Source organism: Falco naumanni, chromosome 1 (assembly GCF_017639655.2).
Source record: "Falco naumanni isolate bFalNau1 chromosome 1, bFalNau1.pat, whole genome shotgun sequence".
Classification (NCBI taxonomy): Eukaryota; Metazoa; Chordata; class Aves; order Falconiformes; family Falconidae; genus Falco; species Falco naumanni.
In genome coordinates, this window is record NC_054054.1 from 25,776,338 (window position 1) to 25,796,859 (window position 20,522).

General features: G+C 42.0%; 1 protein-coding gene across 6 annotated transcripts in view; it reads left to right on the forward strand.

Moving 5' to 3' along the window:
- The first annotated feature begins 2,424 nt into the window (after nucleotides 1-2,424).
- Nucleotides 2,425-20,522, forward strand: part of BMP2K (BMP2 inducible kinase) — a 65,878-nt gene continuing 47,780 nt past the window's right edge. For 5 of the 6 annotated variants that reach the window (XM_040586848.1, XM_040586877.1, XM_040586859.1 and 2 more), the window contains exon 1: nucleotides 2,425-2,806. In XM_040586848.1, coding sequence (XP_040442782.1) covers nucleotides 2,644-2,806 — 163 coding nt within the window. In that variant the 5' untranslated portion in view covers nucleotides 2,425-2,643. Of the gene's footprint in view, nucleotides 2,807-2,955; nucleotides 2,979-20,522 lie in introns of those variants that run through there. The other variant, XM_040586887.1, reaches the window with a different exon arrangement.

The window sequence follows — 20,522 nt, forward strand, 5'->3', positions numbered from 1 at the left end:
TTTAAGAAAAAAGCATTGTACAGAAAAACCCACCTTGTAATGATAACTGATATCCCAGCTTCAGTGCAGCTTCTGCATTAAGTTCGGTGGCCACCCACGCGTTCATCACCACAACTTGGTGTGCAGTACTGATACACCTACTTACTGCTGACGCCTGGTAGTTGACCTCCACGTCCTCTAGTATGCCAAGAGAGAGATTAGTAGCACTAATCCCAGTACAACAAGAGTGCTCCTTTTGTCTGGCTTATAAATAACTCAAGCAATAATTCAATCTCTTACTTTAAAAAGAACAAAAATACATTGACAGGGATAGAGACTCCCCCCCAAAATAAAAAATAACCAGCTAACCTAAAAGCCAACCCTACCCTCTCACAGCGACTTTGAGAAAATGTTATTTTTACTGAGGATGAGAAAAATTGTGTTACTCACTGGCACTAAACTTATGTGCTTTTAGCCTAGCTGCATTTCTTCTCAAAGACATAATTACAAGCATATATTAAGGAGCACAGGCATATATCACTGTAAGAATGCCCTCATTAATGAAATGCTGCTGATCGTGCCATTCCTCTCACAGTACTCTGTTCCTTTCATCTGCAGTCAAAACACCTTTCTCTTCTAAGGAAGACTGTGTGTTAGTCTCTCTATGCTGCTGAAAAACTGATCTCCCTTTACTGAAAGGATGGCAATGACTACAGAAAGGGGACTACTAACGCAATAGCTGTGTCAGTGCTTTCAGTGTATGACAAGTTGTCACTTCAATAGAGAAATATTGTCATTCTGTTACTAAAAGTAAGGCAATATGATTAAGCCAAAAGTAATTTGATCATTGAACTGTTATCCCAAAGATTTAAGTTTCTGACTTCTCCAGAGGTTTTGCTGAGCTGATGTCTGCAATTGATACCCATCCAAAACCTAGGTGCTTGGCATGAAAGGCTGTGTTGTGAAATTCCCCACTAGAGATGCCAAAAATGCAGCTTCATTCATTCATACGAGAGATTGACAGGAGATCCCACATCAGTTTTGGCTTTACTGTGTGATTTCATTCGGTGAGGGTAAAAAAAAAAAAAAAAAATTGGACCTCATTCGTATTTGCATGGGGGACACACAGGAGAACAGGCTTGGGATGAATTTACCTTTTCAATGACTCCGATCTCTCACGATTTTTGAATGACCAGAAACACTGTTTTAGGTACAAAAACTGGATGCCATTGGTATTTTGGACAGTTTGAAACTTGACTTCAGTCTGAATGTGAATTTGAATTGGAAATTTGGGGTAAGTGATTTGAAAGTGAAGGGTGTTTCCCAATGTTGTTTGGAGGGAACTGTGAACATTCCCATTTGCCACCTAGCAGCACGGTGCTAACAGTGTACCTTAGAGGCAGTGGCTCCCTGGCTGCTGTGGCTCTGGGCCTCTCCAGTCAAGATGACAAACTGAAGCAGGGACCACCGGACACGGGGCTTCTGGAGGTCCAGAAACCATTTCTCAAAAACAGTTTTGATTTTCCTGAAAATCTCACAGGTGAAATGAACCTCATGCTGGAAAATCCCTCGGGTTACTTTGTCCATGCCTATGGGGAAAATGTCCACGGATATTTTGCAGTGGGATATTTACAGCAAATGTTTTCCTGTACAGATCCAGCCTTTTGCCACTTATTTCCAGTCAGTTACCCCCAGAGCTCTGCTTAGAGCACGCACGCAGACCCACTGCTGGGAATTCACAGATGTCATCAATGCTTTTTACAGTTTTTTCCGCTCCTGGAGGCACCCTACAGACCCCCTCACAGGGTCTACAGGCCACCGCCGGCCTCCGCAGCACATACAGAGCCGAAGACCCCTTCCCCTCGGCATCTCGCGCACCTGGCCGGGGCAGTACCGCGCCGTGAGCGCCTCGCCGGCGGCCGGGGCCCGGGCTGAGCCCCCGGCGGGCCCGCTCGCCCCGCGGCGCTTCACGGAAGGCGGAGTACGGGGCGCGAGGCCGCTGCAACTCCTACCGGCCGCCGCGCGCCCACCCCCGCCCCCAGCTCTCGCTCCACGTGCTCGCCCTGTGCTGACAACCTCACTTCCGGCCGACGCGGGCGGGGCGGGGGGGAGCAGCGCGCGCCTGTGCGCGCGCGACCGAGCGGGGGCCGCGCATGCGCCGTCGCGCCGCACACTGGCGAGGCGGCTCCTCCCGGCAGCGCGGCACCCTCCCCCCCCCGCCCCCTCCCGGCCGCCTCCCCCCGTCCCGGCCGCCGCGGGGCTGTGCCCGGGCTGTGCCCGCCTCCTTCCTCCTCCTCCTCCTTCCCCCCCCTCCCCCCCCCTCCCCTTCCTCCTCCTTCTTCTCCTCCTTCTCCTTCTCCTCCTCCTCCTCCTCGTCCTTCCTCCTGCCGGAGCGGGCGTCGCTGCGGGCGCGGGCAGCCGGCGGTGGCGGGCGAACGGGTGAGGAGAAGCGGGGCGGGGGCCGCGGCCGGCATGTGAACCGGGGCAGCCCCCTCCCCGCTCCGGCAGCCGCTGGGCAACGGCCGCCCTTCGCCTCAGGCGCGGCGCCTCCGCCGCCCCTCGCCCGCCCGGCGGCTTCTTCCTCGGCCGCCCTGTCCCGTGCGGGGCCGGGCAGCCGCCTGCGGCGGGCGCCCGTCCTGCGGGCCCGGCGCGGCCCCGCTCGCCATGAAGAAGTTTTCTCGGATGCCCAAGTCCGAGGGGAGCGGCGGCGGCGGGACGGCGGGCGGCGGCTGTGGCGGCGGGGGCGGTGGCGGCAGCGGCGTCGCCTTGGGCAAGGTGCTGGCCGTCGGGCGCTACCAGGTCACCCCCGAGGAGCTGCTGGCGGAAGGTAACGGGGCGAGGGTTCGCGGCGGGCCGGGCAAGGCGCCCGTGTACGGGGCGGGAGCGGCAGCGGCCGAGCGCGGCCGCGGGGCGAGGCGGGGCCGCGCTGCCGGCTCCTGGCCGGGCCGGGCTCCCGCCGCTGGTCCTTATCCCCGTCCCTGGATAGCTGCTGACCCGCTGTAAGCCGGTTAAGGGGGTTTCGCTGGGTTTTTTTTTTTGTTTGTGGCTTTTGTTGGATTTTTTGTTTGGTTTTTTGTTTGTTTCGGCTGGTGCCTGGGGCTCGTTAGGTGGCTTGGAGTTTCCTGTCATGTTGTCGCGAGTAAATCGGTATGAGATGCCCGGGAGCAGCAAGCTGCCGGTGGGGCCGGGGGTTTTCGGCGGCAGACCCGTCGGGCTTGCAGGCGGCGTGGCCGGTTACCGGCACCTTCGAATAGGGAGGCTTAACTGCAGCAGGCTTTTGTCAGCTAATCTGAAAAAAACCCACAACCAAACCCCAAACAAATCCCCCCAAATAAAAAACATGATCTTCTTGGCTGGAATGTAGTATTTTTCTGGCGGGGTCACGAGTGGAGCTGCAGTGCAAGCGATTTGTGCTGTAGGGAATCCCTTCCCCCCCTTGTTGCAGGGTGCTTGACTTCTAATTCTTGTCTCTAACTTGGACTTTCATGTTGTTGGGCCTCCAGTGGATCTTAAAGAAGGGTTGTGTGAGCTCAGTCAGTCATAGAGTGTGTGAGACTTTCTTAGTTGTACGACTTTAACACATGCTGGCATGGGCCATCATCAAAACAGCCATATTTGAGTTTTACTCTGCACATGGGGGAAACGGAGTGGTGTTGATTTCCTAGTTGGTGGCAGCCAGTGTTGTAATGTATAAAGTATAATCCACCTCCTAGATCACTGAGCGCGGGGATAGTCCCCTATACTGTGTGGTTACTGAATCTCACAGTGCTTTGGATGTTGTGGGCAAAGTAATTTATCTTTGTCGCTCATACATCTGTGTATTGCTTAGACTAGTTCATGCATAAATGTACTTGTAAACTGTCACTTCTTATGTGCATTTCTAGATGAAGATTTAAGATTGGTTTTAACATGTATGTGCAGGTACTATTACTATTTATAATAGAAATCTATAGGTGGTACTTAAGTTTTCATTGTTATTTGGAAAAAAGTTCTAGTAGACTAGTGGAATTGTTACTTAATATTTAGAATGTAGTATTTAATCTTTGGCTTACGAAAGTGAGATCAGGGCTTAGCCAACTGCATACCCAGTTGCTTAAAATATGGGTGGTCCTTGCTTAGAGTTCCTTTAGAGTGATTGTGGTCTGACGGAAGGTTGGTTCTCTGCAGCACTGGTTGCAGGATAGAAACTTTGTTTTGTTTTGTTTTTTTAAAAAAGGAAATAAGCTCTTGAACAAATTGGTGATGTAACACAACCACCACATATGTAATGCAAAGGAGAAAAATGTTATGGCACTTGGCGCAATTTAGCATATTACTAAAAGTTTTCTCATAATGAAAGAGTCCCTATAGATTGTTATAGATAGCTATCCTTTCTTCTTTCTGTAGCCTGCAGAAACAAATTCATAGCCCTTAAGGGCTTGGGGACAGGGGGAGTACAGTTTTAACAGTTGGGTGTTGTGCAAATTGGCTTCCTTAGTTTTGAGACTGAAATAAAGTTTTCTACAGCTTTTATGTGGTCTCTTAAGTATGGATGCCTAAGATTAGAACTGATAAAAGAGTTGGGGCGGTGTAAATCTACTGCATCTTGGGAGAAGTCTTCAAAGCCATCGTTGGAGCTGTTCAGTAGGGAGGACCCCAAAAGGCTTAGAGGAGAAGAAAGTAACAGATGACATAACTGCCTGGTTGAGGTATTAGGGAAGTGAGGGGGCCGGGGAAATGATACTCTTAGAAGTCCTCTGACTGTTGGGAAGCAGCTGGGTTAACAGTGTGCGTGCGGGGAGCAGATGTGTGTCCGTGGTCACTGGCGAGAAGGTCATGGTGACTGAGTGTTGGTGTAGCACTCGGCGCTCCAGACTGACCGCAACAGGTCATAAATGAAAAAGTTGCTTTTTTTGTAGGAATTACTTCTTGACAGTCAGGTTTTCCTGTGACTTAGTAAAAATAAATAGTAAGTAATTGTATGTTATTCATGTTCTGTTAGTCATATTGCAATCTATTATTAATACTTAACAAATCTCCTTGCGGGGGGGCAGGAGGGAACAATCACTTATTTTTTTTTACTCCCTTTACATAAGGCATTTTTCTTTTTGTTCGTTTTCTCAGTTACCCTCAGTAAAACTGAAGGTCTTCAGCTTTTCAGGTAATTCCCGTTATTCAGTGCTGATGAAATACCATTTACTTTTAAGAGGCTCATAGTGCAGTTTTAGGTTGTCACGAATCATAGTTAATAAGTTAATATATCGAACATAACAAGCCCATTTCATATATAATGTTCTGTTAGTGGTGTGATGAGGATGTGCTTTTTTACTAGCTGTTAGCATTAATAGCATTATGTCTGTCAAATTCAAACTGTTTAAACGCATTCCCCCCACCTTCCAAATTTTGCATCGAAGTTGTCTTGGGAAGCTAGCTAGCTCTTGGTTTTGCAAAGGACTTGGGCTGCTGGTAACGAGAGTGAGTGGCAATAGTGGTGCCAAGAGGCTCAAAGCTGTAACTACCTTGTTAGACTGCAGTAATGAATCTTCAGTAGATTTCCTGTGTTGATGCAGATGTTGCCCTCAGATTGCTTTTCTGTAGTCTTTGATTATATTGTTTTATTGTGGTATTTTAAAGGCAAAAGTATGTAGCATTATAATCTAGTTCTTTTGCATAAATATGTATAATGCTATCTAAAGCAACTGCATCCTTTTGTAGTGAAGCAGGTTTAAAGGTTGAAGTGCTTTAGCTATAGGCTGTTAGATGGTTTCTTCTGTTTTAAACACACTTCTCTTCTGGTGACTACTTAGCCTTCATACCCTAATGGTCAGTGGTCAGTATGTTGTGGATGGAGGTACTTTTTTTTTAAGCTTTACTACTCGGAGGTGGGGGGAGCAATCAATTTTGATTAAGATTTGTTGTAGAAAATGAATTCTTAGCTGTTTCGAGCTGTAGAAGTGTGTGGAAGAAATGAAGACACAGGCAGAATGAAGGCCTCGTCTTCTGTATCCTCTTGCTGAATGAGAGCGTGTGCAATGCAGCTGAAGTTTGGAGAATTAAATATGACAAATACAGAGAATTCTTTTTTTCAAAGTTACAGATGGTGCACGGGGAACTCTGGTTATGGTGACTCCAATATTGGAAAAAGACTTTCTAGTTAAGACATTGCAACAAACTGAATGTGACAAAGTATGAAACATCACTTTAAATTGATCTCAAATGTCAATGCAAAACAGTTAACATTGGGAAGAGTGAAAAGGAAAGTAAGAGTTAGCAACTTCCCCTCCAAAAAAAACAGAACACCACAAAAAAAAGAAAAAAGGAGACTGTACATGAAATGTACAAAGCTTCACTCTTGAACTCTTGGCTTGGTTTGGAAGCTAATTTGTGGGTATGGAAAGATGACCATAATACTGCTTTCATTGTTTCCTGTTCAGAATTGATTAATGGAATCATGGGGCACATGCTGTTGCATCTTATTAAAAAAAATAAAATAGTAGTACTCTGTAGTGGTTTTCCCACAGTGGTACCACTGATAAATTTTCATCCGGTGTCCTGCATGTCTTGGTCTGGTGTTTAGAGTGCTGTAGTTTCAAAGGGTTCTTCAGGGTAGTTGTTCTCCTGTTGTCTAGGACAATGAGTACTGTGTCTGGATGCTTCCTTATTTCTTAATTGGACTATTTTTAGTCCAACAGAGAAATAGGTAACCTCAGTGTCAGGCAGTAGTTGCCTGTTGTTTGTCCCCATGTTGACACTCCCCACCCCCCCCCACCCCCCTTCCTTTAAGGGAACAGCTTATAGAGGCACTAAACATTTGTCCCATTGGAAGTATTCCACCAAAAAGACAGAAGTCCATATCTCATCTTGTTCATTAAGCTAGAAGTGCCTCAAAAAAAAAAAAAAAAAAAAGGTGGGACTTGGTCCTCTACTAAAAGAAGGGAGATGATTGAATGTAAAGCTTTGACCATTTGGGGATTATACATTGCAGAAAAAGTAAGAGTTGGAGCTCGCATGTTCTGATGGGGTACTCCTGTTTTGTGATAAAAGCATTATGTGGCTAGCAGGCAGCTGTAAAATTAGATGCTGGGCCAGTGCTACGGGGCTAGGAGTCGCCTTAAGCAAAGAACCTTGAAGTAAATGTCCTAGAATCAAGCATGAGGGGTTTTTTTTTGTTGTTTTAGGGGTTTCTTTGTTGCTACATACTGGGAATACTAATCTGGCTGTGAGCGAGCGTTACTGAACTAGATTTCACAGGATTAGCCAATAATTGCCATTTGCTTAGGATACAGATGTTAACCTTAGTTACAGATGAGGAATGTCCTAGCGTGCTGTGGGTATAGCACAAGAGGGTGATGATCTTGCCCCTGAAAGTATTTCCCCCCTTTTTTTGGGAAGGACTAGGCTGACTGTATTTGGAGGGAGCAAAACTCTTGTCATTACTTCAGCGAAGTCTATTCCATTTCAACCCTCCCACCAGCAAGTGCATGGCTTACAAAAGTGGAGGTGAGATGCCAGAGACTATACATGGAAGAAACTGGATAGCACCCTGTGCGCCTTGCTCCTAGAAGTACCCTACCTAGCTGTGAAGTAGCGGTAGGTAGTGTTGCTGTGTTTAGAAAAGGCAATAGTCTGTTCTTCAGCTTTTTTTATGTCTTGAAACTTTGGATAGGAGGGGTTGAACATGACACATGACTGCTGTTGTGCTGTAACTTTCTCAATTTCCTTTGCCCTAGTACATGTGGAAAGAAGTTGTGTGATACTGCTTATACTGTGTGTTTTAAAAATCATTCTAGCTGATAAAATGATGAGCTGGGAGCTGTATGGTGTTGAGTCTTCTGGTGCTGTATCTTAGGAAGCTGTTGTTTTTTCTAAGTGACCTTGTATCTAGGAATAGGAGGTAGGGGGAAAAGCCAATCAGGTGGTGATTGCTTTGAAGTTAATGAGTTAAAGTGTTTGTATAACAGAACATTTGCTTCATGTATTTAGTATGATGGTTAAAGCATAGCTTTCTGTGAAGAGGGACATCTCAATAGGGAGGACAAGTGAAAATCTTGAATCTTCCCTTTATAAAATGGGAAATTCACTCTCCTTTGTAATTTGTCTCACACTGCAACCTCTTGGAGTCATTACTGGCAAACTAATGGAGGAATGAGCTTTTTGCAAGCTCTGCTGTCCTGCTTAAATTGAGTGTGCAGTCTTTGAAAGTACTTGATGACGTTTATTATTCCATTGGTCCTTTATTTTCATACTGTTCTAGTTGAGGCCTAAGAAAACTAGCACCTTAATGGAGAAGAATGCAAGTCCTGTTTTGTGAGATGGTATGCTGTACATTTGTAGATTGTCATACTGCTTAATTTTTAGTGCAAGTGTTTTTCCCAGTGTTTTTTCTTCAATTAATTGTCTAAGAAGGGGAGTCTTAAAATTTGATCAACATCACAACTGTGCTAAAGGTTGAAGTGCTTATTCTCCAGGAAAGAGACTTAGTAAGTTCTTCAAAATCAGTCCTAAAATTAGTATGGTCTTGAAAGTTTTGTTGTAGGTATTTTTTTTCTACCTTATGTGTCTTAGCAGTTCAACAAGTAATTCAGATAACTTTGATGTGCATAAGATTCTTGCCTTTCTAGGATGCTTTGTTAAGCCCCATTTCAATTAACTTTTCATGCCCTGATTTTTAGGTCTTTAGACTAAGTTGTGTTGAGGATTTGCAACTGCGGTAGCTGCTGTAAATTCTTAAATGTGCTGCTGTACAACCTGCACTGCTTTTTCTCATGTGAACATATAGCTCATTTGTTGTGCTGTTCTGAAGAGGCAAACAGAAGAGAAGCGTCATTGTAGTGGATGAGTTAACTTTAGTACTACAAAGTATTTAAAGGTGGTGTGGACTGAATTTTTGACCCTGAGATTCAGATTGTACAGCAGAAGTGCTTATTTTTGTGATAGGTGTTAGAAATGTACTTGGTGCAGGACCACTTCTGTCATGACTATGTGACAGGGCAACCTCCTCATATGAGGCAAGCTGACATGTCCATTATTGGCTTTCTTCGTTAGTTTAGTGGTTACGTAGCATGTGACTTGCCATTCTTTGCAGTAGCTACTGTTTTATTTTCAGCTGGAATCTAGTTCAGTTGTTCAGGTAGATTATGAGCTGGAAGGTTGTCTGGAAAGATAACTTGAGGAATTTGAGTCAGGATTGGTCATGTCAGTTTTTTTCAGAGCACATTACTGAATCGATGTTCACATGTAATAGTAAAGGTCAAGCCTATTCTGTCTCAAACAGTTTTGCTTTAAGTTGCAGAAATGGTTTGTTCGAGTTCAAAAGATAAAGGGAGAAAAAGGCAGCATGAGTACTTGAAACTTCCTGATTTTCATTTTGGCTAAAAGTATAATACACTAGTACACGTGAAGCGAGGCAGCTGTGCCTATTGGGACTATGCAAGAGCTTCATGTGTAGCTTCAGAATGGCAGATGGTGACATGCTGAACCAAGTTTTGATCTCTGGGTGATGAAAGATAGGGAGCCTATGCTGTAGTGCTTGGGAGTTACCTTTGGGCTTTTCAAGCAGAATGAAGGCAGCAGACAACTTGAAACATGAGCATTGTTTTGCCTATTACAAGGTGTAGCTGTGCTCTCTGTAATGAGAAGGAAAACTAACCAGGAAGCAGTTTGGGTATTTGCATGTGATCCTAGTTTTACGTCAACATGCAGGTAAAAATACCATTTTTTTGTGTAATGTAGTGCACAAAATGAATGCTTTGACTTCAGTTTTGTTAGTCAGGACACTAGTTGTCTTGACTAACTTTGGTGGTAACTTTGGGAGACTGGTCATTCTCGCTGTACTTTCCAGAGCTGTTGTGTGCCTCTTGTACAGAGATGGAGAAATTAGGAGGTTAGGAAGCATCTGTAGGCTGACAAAGGTATGTGTTGGACAGCTAAGAGCAAGTCTGGCTCTTATGGACCTGTGGTCTAATGCTTTTTGTATGCCAAGTTATTAGGCTTTGTGTCCCGTCCCGTCCCCCCCCCCCCCTTTCTGCATTGCAGTGTCTATGAACATATAATGTTGCACTTCTGTAAACTGCACATTACATTCTTGAAAACGAACAGAATGATTATCAATTTAATTTTTGTGTGCCCAGAAGTAGTTAAATACTGAGCAAGTACTTTGGAATCTAGTAATTCTGAGCTAAGTTTTTGGGATAGTGGCCAAGAATCAGATGGCTGTACAGGAGAAGCAACTTGATTTGTAGCAGTATATCATGTTAATACGATGCACAAGCTCAAACCCTCTTTCCTTTGCCAAATTTTGACGGAAGACAGATGTAACAAATATTTGTGCCATCTAGTTGTTTTCTTCCCCCCTGCGAATGTGTTCTGCTGAAGTATACTAATGTTACTGTAGTCATAAAAGAGGGTTATGTGTGCATATAGATTTACTATGAAACTCCTGGACATGCTCAGAGGGTAAGGCAGTATGTGATAATAGAGGATATGTTAGCTTTGTCTGTGAAAGACTTGGCCTGACTTTAAAAGAAGCTGTGCAGGATCTTATTTTGGGTGTGTGTGTTTTGTTGGTTCAACTGAAAGTTTATTTTTTTCCTTTTTTAAAATTAGATCTTGGTACTTTGCATGTCAATGTAGAAAATAAAAAACTTTGTTAGCTAGTAAAAGTAGAATGCATTTTCAGACAGTTGTTAACTAGAAACCAGTGATTCTGAGAAGAGGGTGTTTATTTCTCTGGGCTTTTGTGAGTGTAATATCAGGGCTGTCAAGTCATTAACTAGTATGATACCCATATGGAAGTATTTGTACAGTTCCTCTTTGCATAGAGAACCGAAGCTAATGCCAGAGATGGGATTTGGTCTCTATGGATCATTGTAATTACAGGCTTACTTTCCTTTCGCATCTGGGAAGAATGAGCATGCTTTAATATATACCCATGTTAATTAACTGTGTGAACTTAGACATCTTCCTAGCTGTAGATGTTTAAGCTGTAAATGTGTGCACATGTGCTGTTTGATGAATGTCTTCTTGCTAAATAGATTTCACCTCTGATTTGGAGGAAAACTGTTCGAGGTGGTCAAGTTGTGTTGCTTGTCTCTGGCATTGTTCTGGTTTAAATGTTCTTTTTAAGCCTTCATTCTCAAAATTGTTTGATTTCTTAACCTTGGGCCATATTTCACTTGTTGTGGTTATTTTTTGCCTCTGTAATGGTCTAGATAAGTAGGTTGCCACAGTTGAAGTTGCTATTTGTGAGCAGAGCTGTGTTAACTGACACTATGAATGCTCCATGCCTGCCAAAATGTGGAATTCAAGAGTGGTGGTTCTAGTAAATAAATTTTATTCTGCATTTGGGACCAAGCAGGAGCTTGGACATGGTGGTCAACTAATTGTAACTTGATTGCTTGAGATACTGTCCTTTTCCTAAGAAATCACTAGATTTGCAGGCATCTGTTTTGAAATGGGAGTTTTTCCTCCTGTGTTTTTATAGGTTTAGTTTTAAAACTGTGAATATACTGGATGAACAGCAGCTTCCTGAAATGTTGGGAGTATTTGCCTATTACTAATGCCTTAAGCTGGAAGTCTGAGGGTAGTTAGAAGGTCCCAGTGATGCTGAACAGCAGCACACTGATGTAGGTCACTTCATCTCTAGTGTGTTGTTCTGCTGCAGTAGAGGTGGCTTATCCTATGTTTTCCTCTCCAGCTGAGGAAGTTTGGTGGTGAACATGAAACCCCTCGTCTCTTGAAGGGCTAGGTTCTTGTTTTTTCTCTTAATCATTATCTGGCTGCTGACAAGGAAGGAAAATGAGTTCCTCTTCTACAGCTTTCTTGGTTGTCTTGGGAATGGATTTTAGTCTCTTGGGTGTTAGTCTACTGGTTAAGAAGGTAGGAACCTTTTCCTTCCTCTCCTGATTCATGCATTCCTTGCTCATGCTTGTCTAAGTTATTTTTACTAGTAGCAGTGGGATGTCTTGGGTATGGGTGAAGTCAGTTGTGAACCTGGGTTTCTGAACAGAAGCAGGGTGGAGGAAAATGCACGGAAAGGTACAGATTAACAACTGGAAATAAAAACTACTTGGTCCTAGGGGTCTGTTTTAATTGAATGGGGAATATTTCCATTGGTTTGAGTAGCAAAAGGGATGCTGCTTTGTTCTTGAGTGACATGAACACAGGTGTTTTAACACAGGTGTTAAACATTGTCTGTTGTGGGGCTGCTAACTTGCAGTGTTTTCCCTGAAAAAGTGTGTCTTGCCTTAGCCTTGATTCTCATTATGTCTGCCTTGCTACTTCTGATGCAAATGGTAAAAATACTGAAGAAATGATTGTGTGGGCTCATGTGAGCGTGAACACCTCTTAGCATTTTTTTGTCTTGTCTTCAAGAGGTGTCAAAGCTGGTATTGATCTGAGGAACATCACATCCCCTTAGGGAGAGTCATTATTATGCAAAGGGAGAAACAACAGAAGATGCATGGAAGATGAAGGGATTAGCTCCAAGTCATGCAACAGGTCTATACAAGAGATACAGGTAGAGTTTGGAACATGGTTCCTTCCGCATTGCTTCTGTAATACGCTATGCCTTGATTGCTGTGTACAAAAATATTAAAGGAATTCTGATATTCAAGGACTTCAGGAGATTCTATTCAGAATAATGTGTATGTTGGGCTTCCAAACTACCATGTTATTTTAATGGATGAATTTGTTCCTGTGGTGTCTCGGAACTTTTAACACACAAGTCTTTTATGAGAGTTACATACTAATATATAGGAACAGTTCCAATTCTTGGTTTGATTCGTGTTCTGTTGTGCTAAGTCATTCTACTTCTCATTTTTTAAATTTATTTGGACTGTGATTACTATCTGCATCTTTTCTTTCAATAGCAGTTCTAATGAGTTGTTATTGCAGCGTTTTGCTACTTATGAAATAAAAAAGTTGTAAAAGTCAGTGATTAATATGACGTTCTTACGTCCTTTCTGATTTTTGTAGGTTGAAAAATGGTATGTGCTTTTACTTAGAGAAATTGTTGCTAATTTTTTGTTGTTGTTTTGGATAATTAGTGAATTACTTTCATGAAACTGTATGAAAGCGGTTTTGTTTGGAGAGACAAACTATGGAGGAATGAAACTTGGAGCTAATCTTTATGCAGCTGCTAAATGTTTATGGGCTTGGTCTGTGCTGTTGAAGAACTCTGTCAGAGCCAATGCTCTTCTGGATTGCAGCAGTGTAGACACAGGAGTAGGTGATTCCTCTTAGTACTTTTGGCTTTGAACTTGATGTCTTGCATACAGAGCAGATTGATCATTAAAGAATATAAGGCACTGAATTACTCTGACACACTTGTATAAGGACCTGACTTGCATGTAGCATGTGTTCTATGAGACAAGAATAGGAAGCGCAAATGAGATTTGTCGTGTCAGTGTTAAACCTGGGATTGGTTCTGTTTTGTACATGATGTGCAGGAAAACAAAACGTTTTGAAAAATAAGAAATGAAGTAATTGCATTCTTTGGAGCCCTGTTGTCTCTCCACAGAGCTCAGTAGCGTGGTCTGTGTAGAGTTGAGACCTTCACCTTGGTTCGATTTAGATGAGTTATCACTTATGTAGTATCACTTGGCTTTTAATGAGAACTTGTGAAACCAGCAGGAGGATTATTTGCTCTCGGAATGAGCTATCCAGAGATTCCTTAGGTGCTCTGAAGCTAGAAAAGGAAGCTTATTTTTTTTATGGTAGTTCTAAAAGCAGTGTAACCATATAGAAGAAACTCATCAAAACAAAACACTGCGTGCTGCATCTAATTTGGTTTAGTCATGTAGATGTCTTCAAATTCCTCCAATTCCTGTTGTGAATTAAGAGTATTACTTTCCCAGTGTTGTGCTTTCTTGAAATGTTTGCCTCTATCAAATGGACTGTTACTTCTTCCTGATGACTTGCTGTGCTGTTAAGCTGTCATTGAATTATATAGCTGCCTTTGTGAGGTGAAGTTTTTGTGGAATGACATCTTTGGGTTTAGGTGGTCTTAGTTGGGTCTTAATGCTTTCATTTTTTGAGGCTAACCCAGAAACACACAAGCTTCCTGACTGGTCCATTTAATGAATAACTGTCTCGTTCAGAATTACCACTGTTGACTGACTCTACCTTGAAACATGTAAGATGTATGGGAGGTATTAAATTATTTTGGTAATTTTGACTCCAATACTCAGAGTCCTGTTGCCATTGCAGCATAGCTTGTTTATTTAAAACGATCAAGCTGCTCATACTGTTCAGAAGTTTTTCAATGTCTCCTCTTAAATTGTCAAATGTCATGGTGTGAAGTTTTGAAATTATTACTGCTGAACAAATTCCACATAAGAATGATGTAAAATATTTCAGATAGCAGTCCTAATAAAGAGATATTTCGTATGGAAATCAAAGTATTCGGGTGTGTTCAACATGTATCAGATAGTTTTAAGAACTGCTGCTCCCATGCAGGTACCAAGGAAATATTAGTACCTAAAATATTTAAAAATTCTATTTATTGGTGTAAGCAGGTCGAATCTCAAATATTTTGCTTTTAAAGTTTATTGGTCCCCTGTTCTTCATATGTCAGGTCTATATCTGCTCCTTTGATACACACTTTGGAGTTTAAATGTGTATTTGCAGACAGCTAAAGAAGATGAGGTACTGGAAACCTTATACTGATAGCCTCAAATATTCATATCAGATAATTCTAAGAAATAATTCCAGCCAGTTAATCCAGTTTTCATCATGCTTATGTATTAAAAATGGTCAGTGAATTCACTAGTGATTACACTTGGATATGAAGATGTGCGTGAGACTACATAGACTTTCTAGCAGTGAGGAGATAGGGGTTTTGCCTTGCTAATTTATTATGTGTATGATGCCTTAGGACAGGGGTCCTCAAACTACGGCCCCCCAGGGTCCTCAGTCCAGCCCCTGGTATTTACAGACCCTCCCCACCGGGGGTTGGGGGGGGGAAACCAAGCAGCCGCAGATGGCTGCCTGCCCCTTCATCCGTGCGCCAGCCCCCTGGTTAAAAAGTTTGGGAACCCCTGCCTTAAGGTTGATAGTAAACCAGCGAATCTTCCTGTGATGTCTACCTTAGTCTGAAATGATTCTAGTATTGTGAATTGCTTTATCTCTGCGCTGCTTGGTTGCTCTTTTGTTTCTGTTGCAATGAAAGGCAGCACTTCTCCAAGATGCTGTAGAGCTAGGCGTTTTGCTGAAGCTGAGCGCCTTGTGCTTTGCCTTGGTTCTGTGCAATGGTAGCTTTGTGGTATTTGGTGTGTCAGTTATTCATGTGTGATGTTATAGATCCATTCTCTGACCTCCTCTGCTTTGCACTCTTATGCTTCCATATTTAAATCACTGTTTTAATTGTGATTTAAATGAAAATTAAAGTCAAACTACAGAGCAAATAAGACGTAGTTAAAGAAAAGTGTGTGTGTGTGTGGTTTTGGATTTTTTTTAATTCATTGGTAGCCATTCAGTATGACAGTGGAGTTCAGTTCCAAAAAAGTTGTGGTGGTTGCATATTAAGTATATAACATATCTATATTCACAGATTTAAACATTCTGTAACTGCATTTATTTGGACACACGTTTGTTACGTTGGAGTTAAAATCAAATTCTTTTTTTAAAAAAAAGTTGTGTGCATTAAAAATGCTTAGCAAATGACATTTGAAATCAGTCTATAAAATGAATTGAATTCATGTCCATGCTGTAGAATGGGTAACTTCATTTTTCTGTTTAGTCTGTATTCACAGATAATGTCATCGTCCTGCTTTTCAAACTTGTTCTGTTTTCAGTTCAGAGTAAACTACAGATGCAGCTGAATTGAGTGAACAAAGTCAGGAGGGATGGGGAAAAACCTTTCCACATGTTGAAGATACAACTGCTGGGTTTTGTTTTCAATTTTTTTTTAGTTTGTTTTGTTGGTGGTGTGTGGTGTTTTTTGGTTTTTATTTTTTAAATCATGCTAGTGGGTGCTTGTTACAGGTGTCTTATCAAGGTCTTCAACAAGTTGAGAAGCTTTCTTGTGAAAAGTTGAGCAAGAAGCACATCCTGCCTGAAGGCATCACCTTAGTTATGTCTTGACTAATATGAGATGCCTAGCATTCTAAAGTTTGAGATGCTAGAAGTTTAATGGCACAGTGAAATAGAATTAACTGTTCTGGCCTAGATTACACAGCGTAATCCCTTATATAAAAGTTTCGTCAACTGTCTTGACCTTGACCAAAATAAAACCAGTGTTCAATTTGGTTGGTAGGGTGAGTTTCTATTTGTTCTTGAATCTTGGAAAGGGAAGCATTAGTGATGTGAAGCTCTGTGTCTTGGAGAAAAATCTTGCTTGCCCCTGTGAACAGCTGTCACTCTTGATGAGCATTTCTTGGCTTTGGAAATGTGTATTTTATTTCTTAAACTTCTCTCTCTTTTTTTGTTGTTGTTGTTGTTTTAATTCTATAACTGGATTATGCCAGCTAGGGAGATTCTAAAAATGCCAAGCTAGGGCTGCAGTTATGATTGGTGTAATGTGCTCTGGATATGAAACTCAACAGCAATACTTGACTGGACTTTGTATGCCTGTTCAAAGGAAACTTGCATGCTCTATAAAGAGAAAGCATGCTTGTTTAAGTACACTGGGATGTGCAAAAGTGCAAGGAAGAAGGAATTTGAAGAAAGTAAATGGATTGATGGCATTATTGTACATCTCCAAAGTAAAAGTAACTTGAAGATCCTTGTATTGTTGGAAAATAGTGTTGTTCCCAGGCTGGAAGATGATTCCATGAGCACTGAACTAGAATGCTGTTTTGCTTTTATTACTGATGTGCCTGTAAACAAATTGTACTGACTTTGTACAGTAAACTGCATAAGGTAACTGACAACTCTGTGTTGTGCTGAAGTGTTTCCTGGTCCCCACCAGTGCTGGGAGCAGACCAGATTGGTCTCTTCAAACGCAAATACTTGTGCTCTTTCTGTGAGAAGAAAGCTCTGCCTTTTGCTAGGAAAAAAAAAATACAGTACCCTTCCCTCTGTGTTACATTTAACTTGGGTTTTTAGTGGCTCCAGTAGCAAGTGTCTGCAGGACAGCACAGCCCTAGAAATTGACTTTGTGAATAAAGCCCAGTGGATTGTGACTTGTTGCCAAATTTTACCATAACTTTCTACTTCTGGTTTCTATCAGTGTAGATAGAGGACCTGTTTAATACTCTTGACTAATTTCTGTTACAACATGATTTCAGAATCTGGAGGTGAAAAGAGGTTAACGAAAAGGTTAATGTTTTGATATTCACAATTTATTAGTTGAACTGTTGCAATCTAGTCGTGTTCTGTGCTCTCCCTTATTGAGAGAAGGTAAGTATTAGTTGAATTAAATACAAGTAGTACAGTGGTGATGAGCAGCTTGATTCAAAACAGAAACATAGAGAGGTTTTTCATATTTCTTCTAACAAAAGCATGGGGTAAAGAAGGGATCAGTTTTACCCTAAGAAATAAAGTGGTTTATGTTGGATTCGTAAGATGTATTTCTTACAGAGTATATGAAATGCTTGGCCTATTTTTTGAGAGTAAGCATTAAATAAATCAGCTTTCAATCTCATTTACCTTAATTTACCTTAAACTTGAAAGAATATTGCAGGAATTAACTTTGCAAACTATTTGAACATAGTTCAAATAGATGTGCTTGCATCTGCATTAGGAAATTGTGGTGGTGGTTTTCTTGTTTCTCTAGAAGCAAAATATCTGAGGCAGACAGTCAGAAGATGGTGCAGAAGCAATGTTGTGATTCAAATAGTCAGCTTTGGATAGCAAGTGACCTGGATACTCTGAGAAGCAGGTAGGGTGAGTAGCATGATTGTCTTCAATCCAGGATGTTGAGCTTTGTTTCTTTTGCTGTTGGCTAGATTGAAGCTTGAGCATCTCAGTTGGCCAGCTGTCACACAAATTTTGCTTAAATTTAGAACTACAATGTTAGCACTGAAATTTGGAAGTTGTCTGTAGTAGATTTAGTTGAAAATCCAGCACAGGGCTTGTAGTACTCTAGCTGACTGGAATGGGTTTGCTCTGTACAGAAAAGGAATGTTTTGAAGTCTGTATAGGCTCATAAAATTATAAGTTTTTAAAATGTGCTTTATAGTGGAATGACAGAATAGGTGTCTGTAGAGTGTTTTTGCGTATGGCAGGGCTTGATCCAAGCTTCTCTCTGGGATGTTCTCACAAAGAAGTTGCACTGCCAACTGTAGCAAAAGAAAAATGACATCTTCTGGACTTTATGGAAGTTTGCCTATTAAAAGGCTAATTAACGGTATCTTAGTTTGTTGCTTTCACACAAACACACACAGGTTTGCCTTAAGTCTGTTTGTCTTTCATATGTTCTCCTTGAGAGGGAGGGGTGTTCCCTGATGCAGAGGACAGCAGAGGCTTTACAGAGGATAGGATTGTCAAAATTTAGAGAACTTTACCCAAACAGCTGAAATGTCTATCCATTTACTAGTTCAGGCTTTCTTGCTGGTCCTTGCAGGCCAGGAGGGAATGATGGCATTGTCAGAGGTGATGGCTAAGAATTCCTGTTAAGGCTTTTCAATGAATAGTAACTTTACTACTGTGAGGAAAATTTGCAGAGGTCAGTGCCATGGGAATGCTTCTTGGGATTTAAAAGAAGAAAAAGATGCCGATTTGGGACTGATATTTTTATGTTCCTCTGTATTCCACCCCCTTGTCTGTCTTGGCTGTTGCCTTGATGTGAGGGGATTTCCTGTGTGGTTTTTTTGGGTGATTTCCTGTAGCGCTTAAATTTGCATAAAGTGTTTGCACTGTTGCAAGCTTTTGTGATCTTCCTTGTTAAGAGGAAGTATAGCTGACATATTGAAGTCTCTCGGATTGTGAACTCTGCTGGGGTTAAAGCTCTCCTACTGCTTCATGATAAAAATACTAGTACCTGTTTGCATCATTGGCGTCTGTGTGTTTCGTTTATGACTGTACACTGCATCAGTTGATGTAATTATTTTTAAATTACTAAAAAATGAAGTAATCTGTGCATTTGACATTTGTATACTTTCCTTTGCAATGTAAGTGGTTCTGTCATTACCAGCAAGAACACCAGATTGATGATGTTTTGTTATTTTGGGTTTTGTTTTTTCACTTTGGCACCTGGGTATGTCTGGAGCATAGCTGTTACCAAGCAAGAAAACTTTTCACAGAAATCTATAGTATGCCTTCATTTATCTTTCCCAGAGCACTTTAGTAACTTGAAGTGTCTTGGATGCTGCAAGTAGTCTCAGGTGCTTTTTGCTTTTTGTTGGTTGGTTAGTTTGTTTGTTTGTTTTTTGCAAAGTTGGACTGCAGTTGGTGTTAAGAGGAGGGTTCCTGCTCATCGGCAGGGCTAACAGTCCAATTAGCAGGTCGAGGTATGTGATTCATAGCTGTTATTTTCACGGCACTGCCTCAGGAGCAGACACTGGAAGAAAGCAGTGCTTCTTGTCTAAACTAGCCCTGATATTCAGATTGTTACACAGTGGGAATTTGTGTGGGCAGTGGGAAAAGGATCAGTGGCATGCCCCTTGGAATGCATTGTCTGCATGCTTAAAATGACATGGAGAAATATTGAACTCCAAAATGTGTGTAGAAATGGATTATTTTAGAAGTAGGAAGCTATTTCTGCTTTTGGTTTTTGGAATGCCAAGCTCTTGAGCTTGCAGGCAACATCTGTCAACTGCTTTTCTGGATGGAGCTGTGTCTCAGAGCCTTGTGTTCATAAACTGAGACTTGTGGAATACGCTTTAATGAAAATATACACATGCATGTGTACGCACACAGAAGCATAGATATCAATATAGAAAAATGTGAATGTGTATATGTATGGCTATTACCATCTAATACTGCAGTTGTTCAGCCAGAGGGCTGCTTGGTACCACGTTCGGGCCGGTGAGCTCGCAGAGGTGTTACGGCTTTGGTTGACAGCCTGACGGCCAGGGATGGTGGGACAGCTGACATACAATGTCTTCCTGGTAGCTGGAATGCTGTTGTTGAGCTTGGGGCTTGAAGCGACTAGTGCGATGAGGCAGCACTATATGAGCAAATAAGGCAGTGACAGCACACTGGGATGATGAAAACTGGATGACCTTCAACCCACACTCTGGAAGCGTAGCATAAAACATGAGATATATATACCAGCTGTTGCAGGAACTGTTGTCCCATTGCTGGGAAATGGATACCTCTGTATAGGGGGATGTCCCATCATGTTCTTATGCAGAGGTGCTTCAGGAATGGAAAGGCAGAATCATGGTCAGTAGATTCCTTGCCCTGTGGAGGTTTGGTCAAAAAATGAGTGCTTGAGCAAAATTTGTCAGGCTTAAAAACTGCATTAACAAGTTTCTGTTAATATGTAGCTTCTCAACAATCACATGAAGTTTGGAGTCTGATTAAAAATTTTCAAATGTTTGACTTTTGTGTGGTTTTAAACGTTTTTCTGTCACAGATAAAAACTTTGTTACCTTGAAGAACCAAGTAGTGTTCTCTATGTAAAACCGAAGTGTTTGTTGCACATGCTTTCAGTCTATAGCTCCCAAAATGTCTGCAAT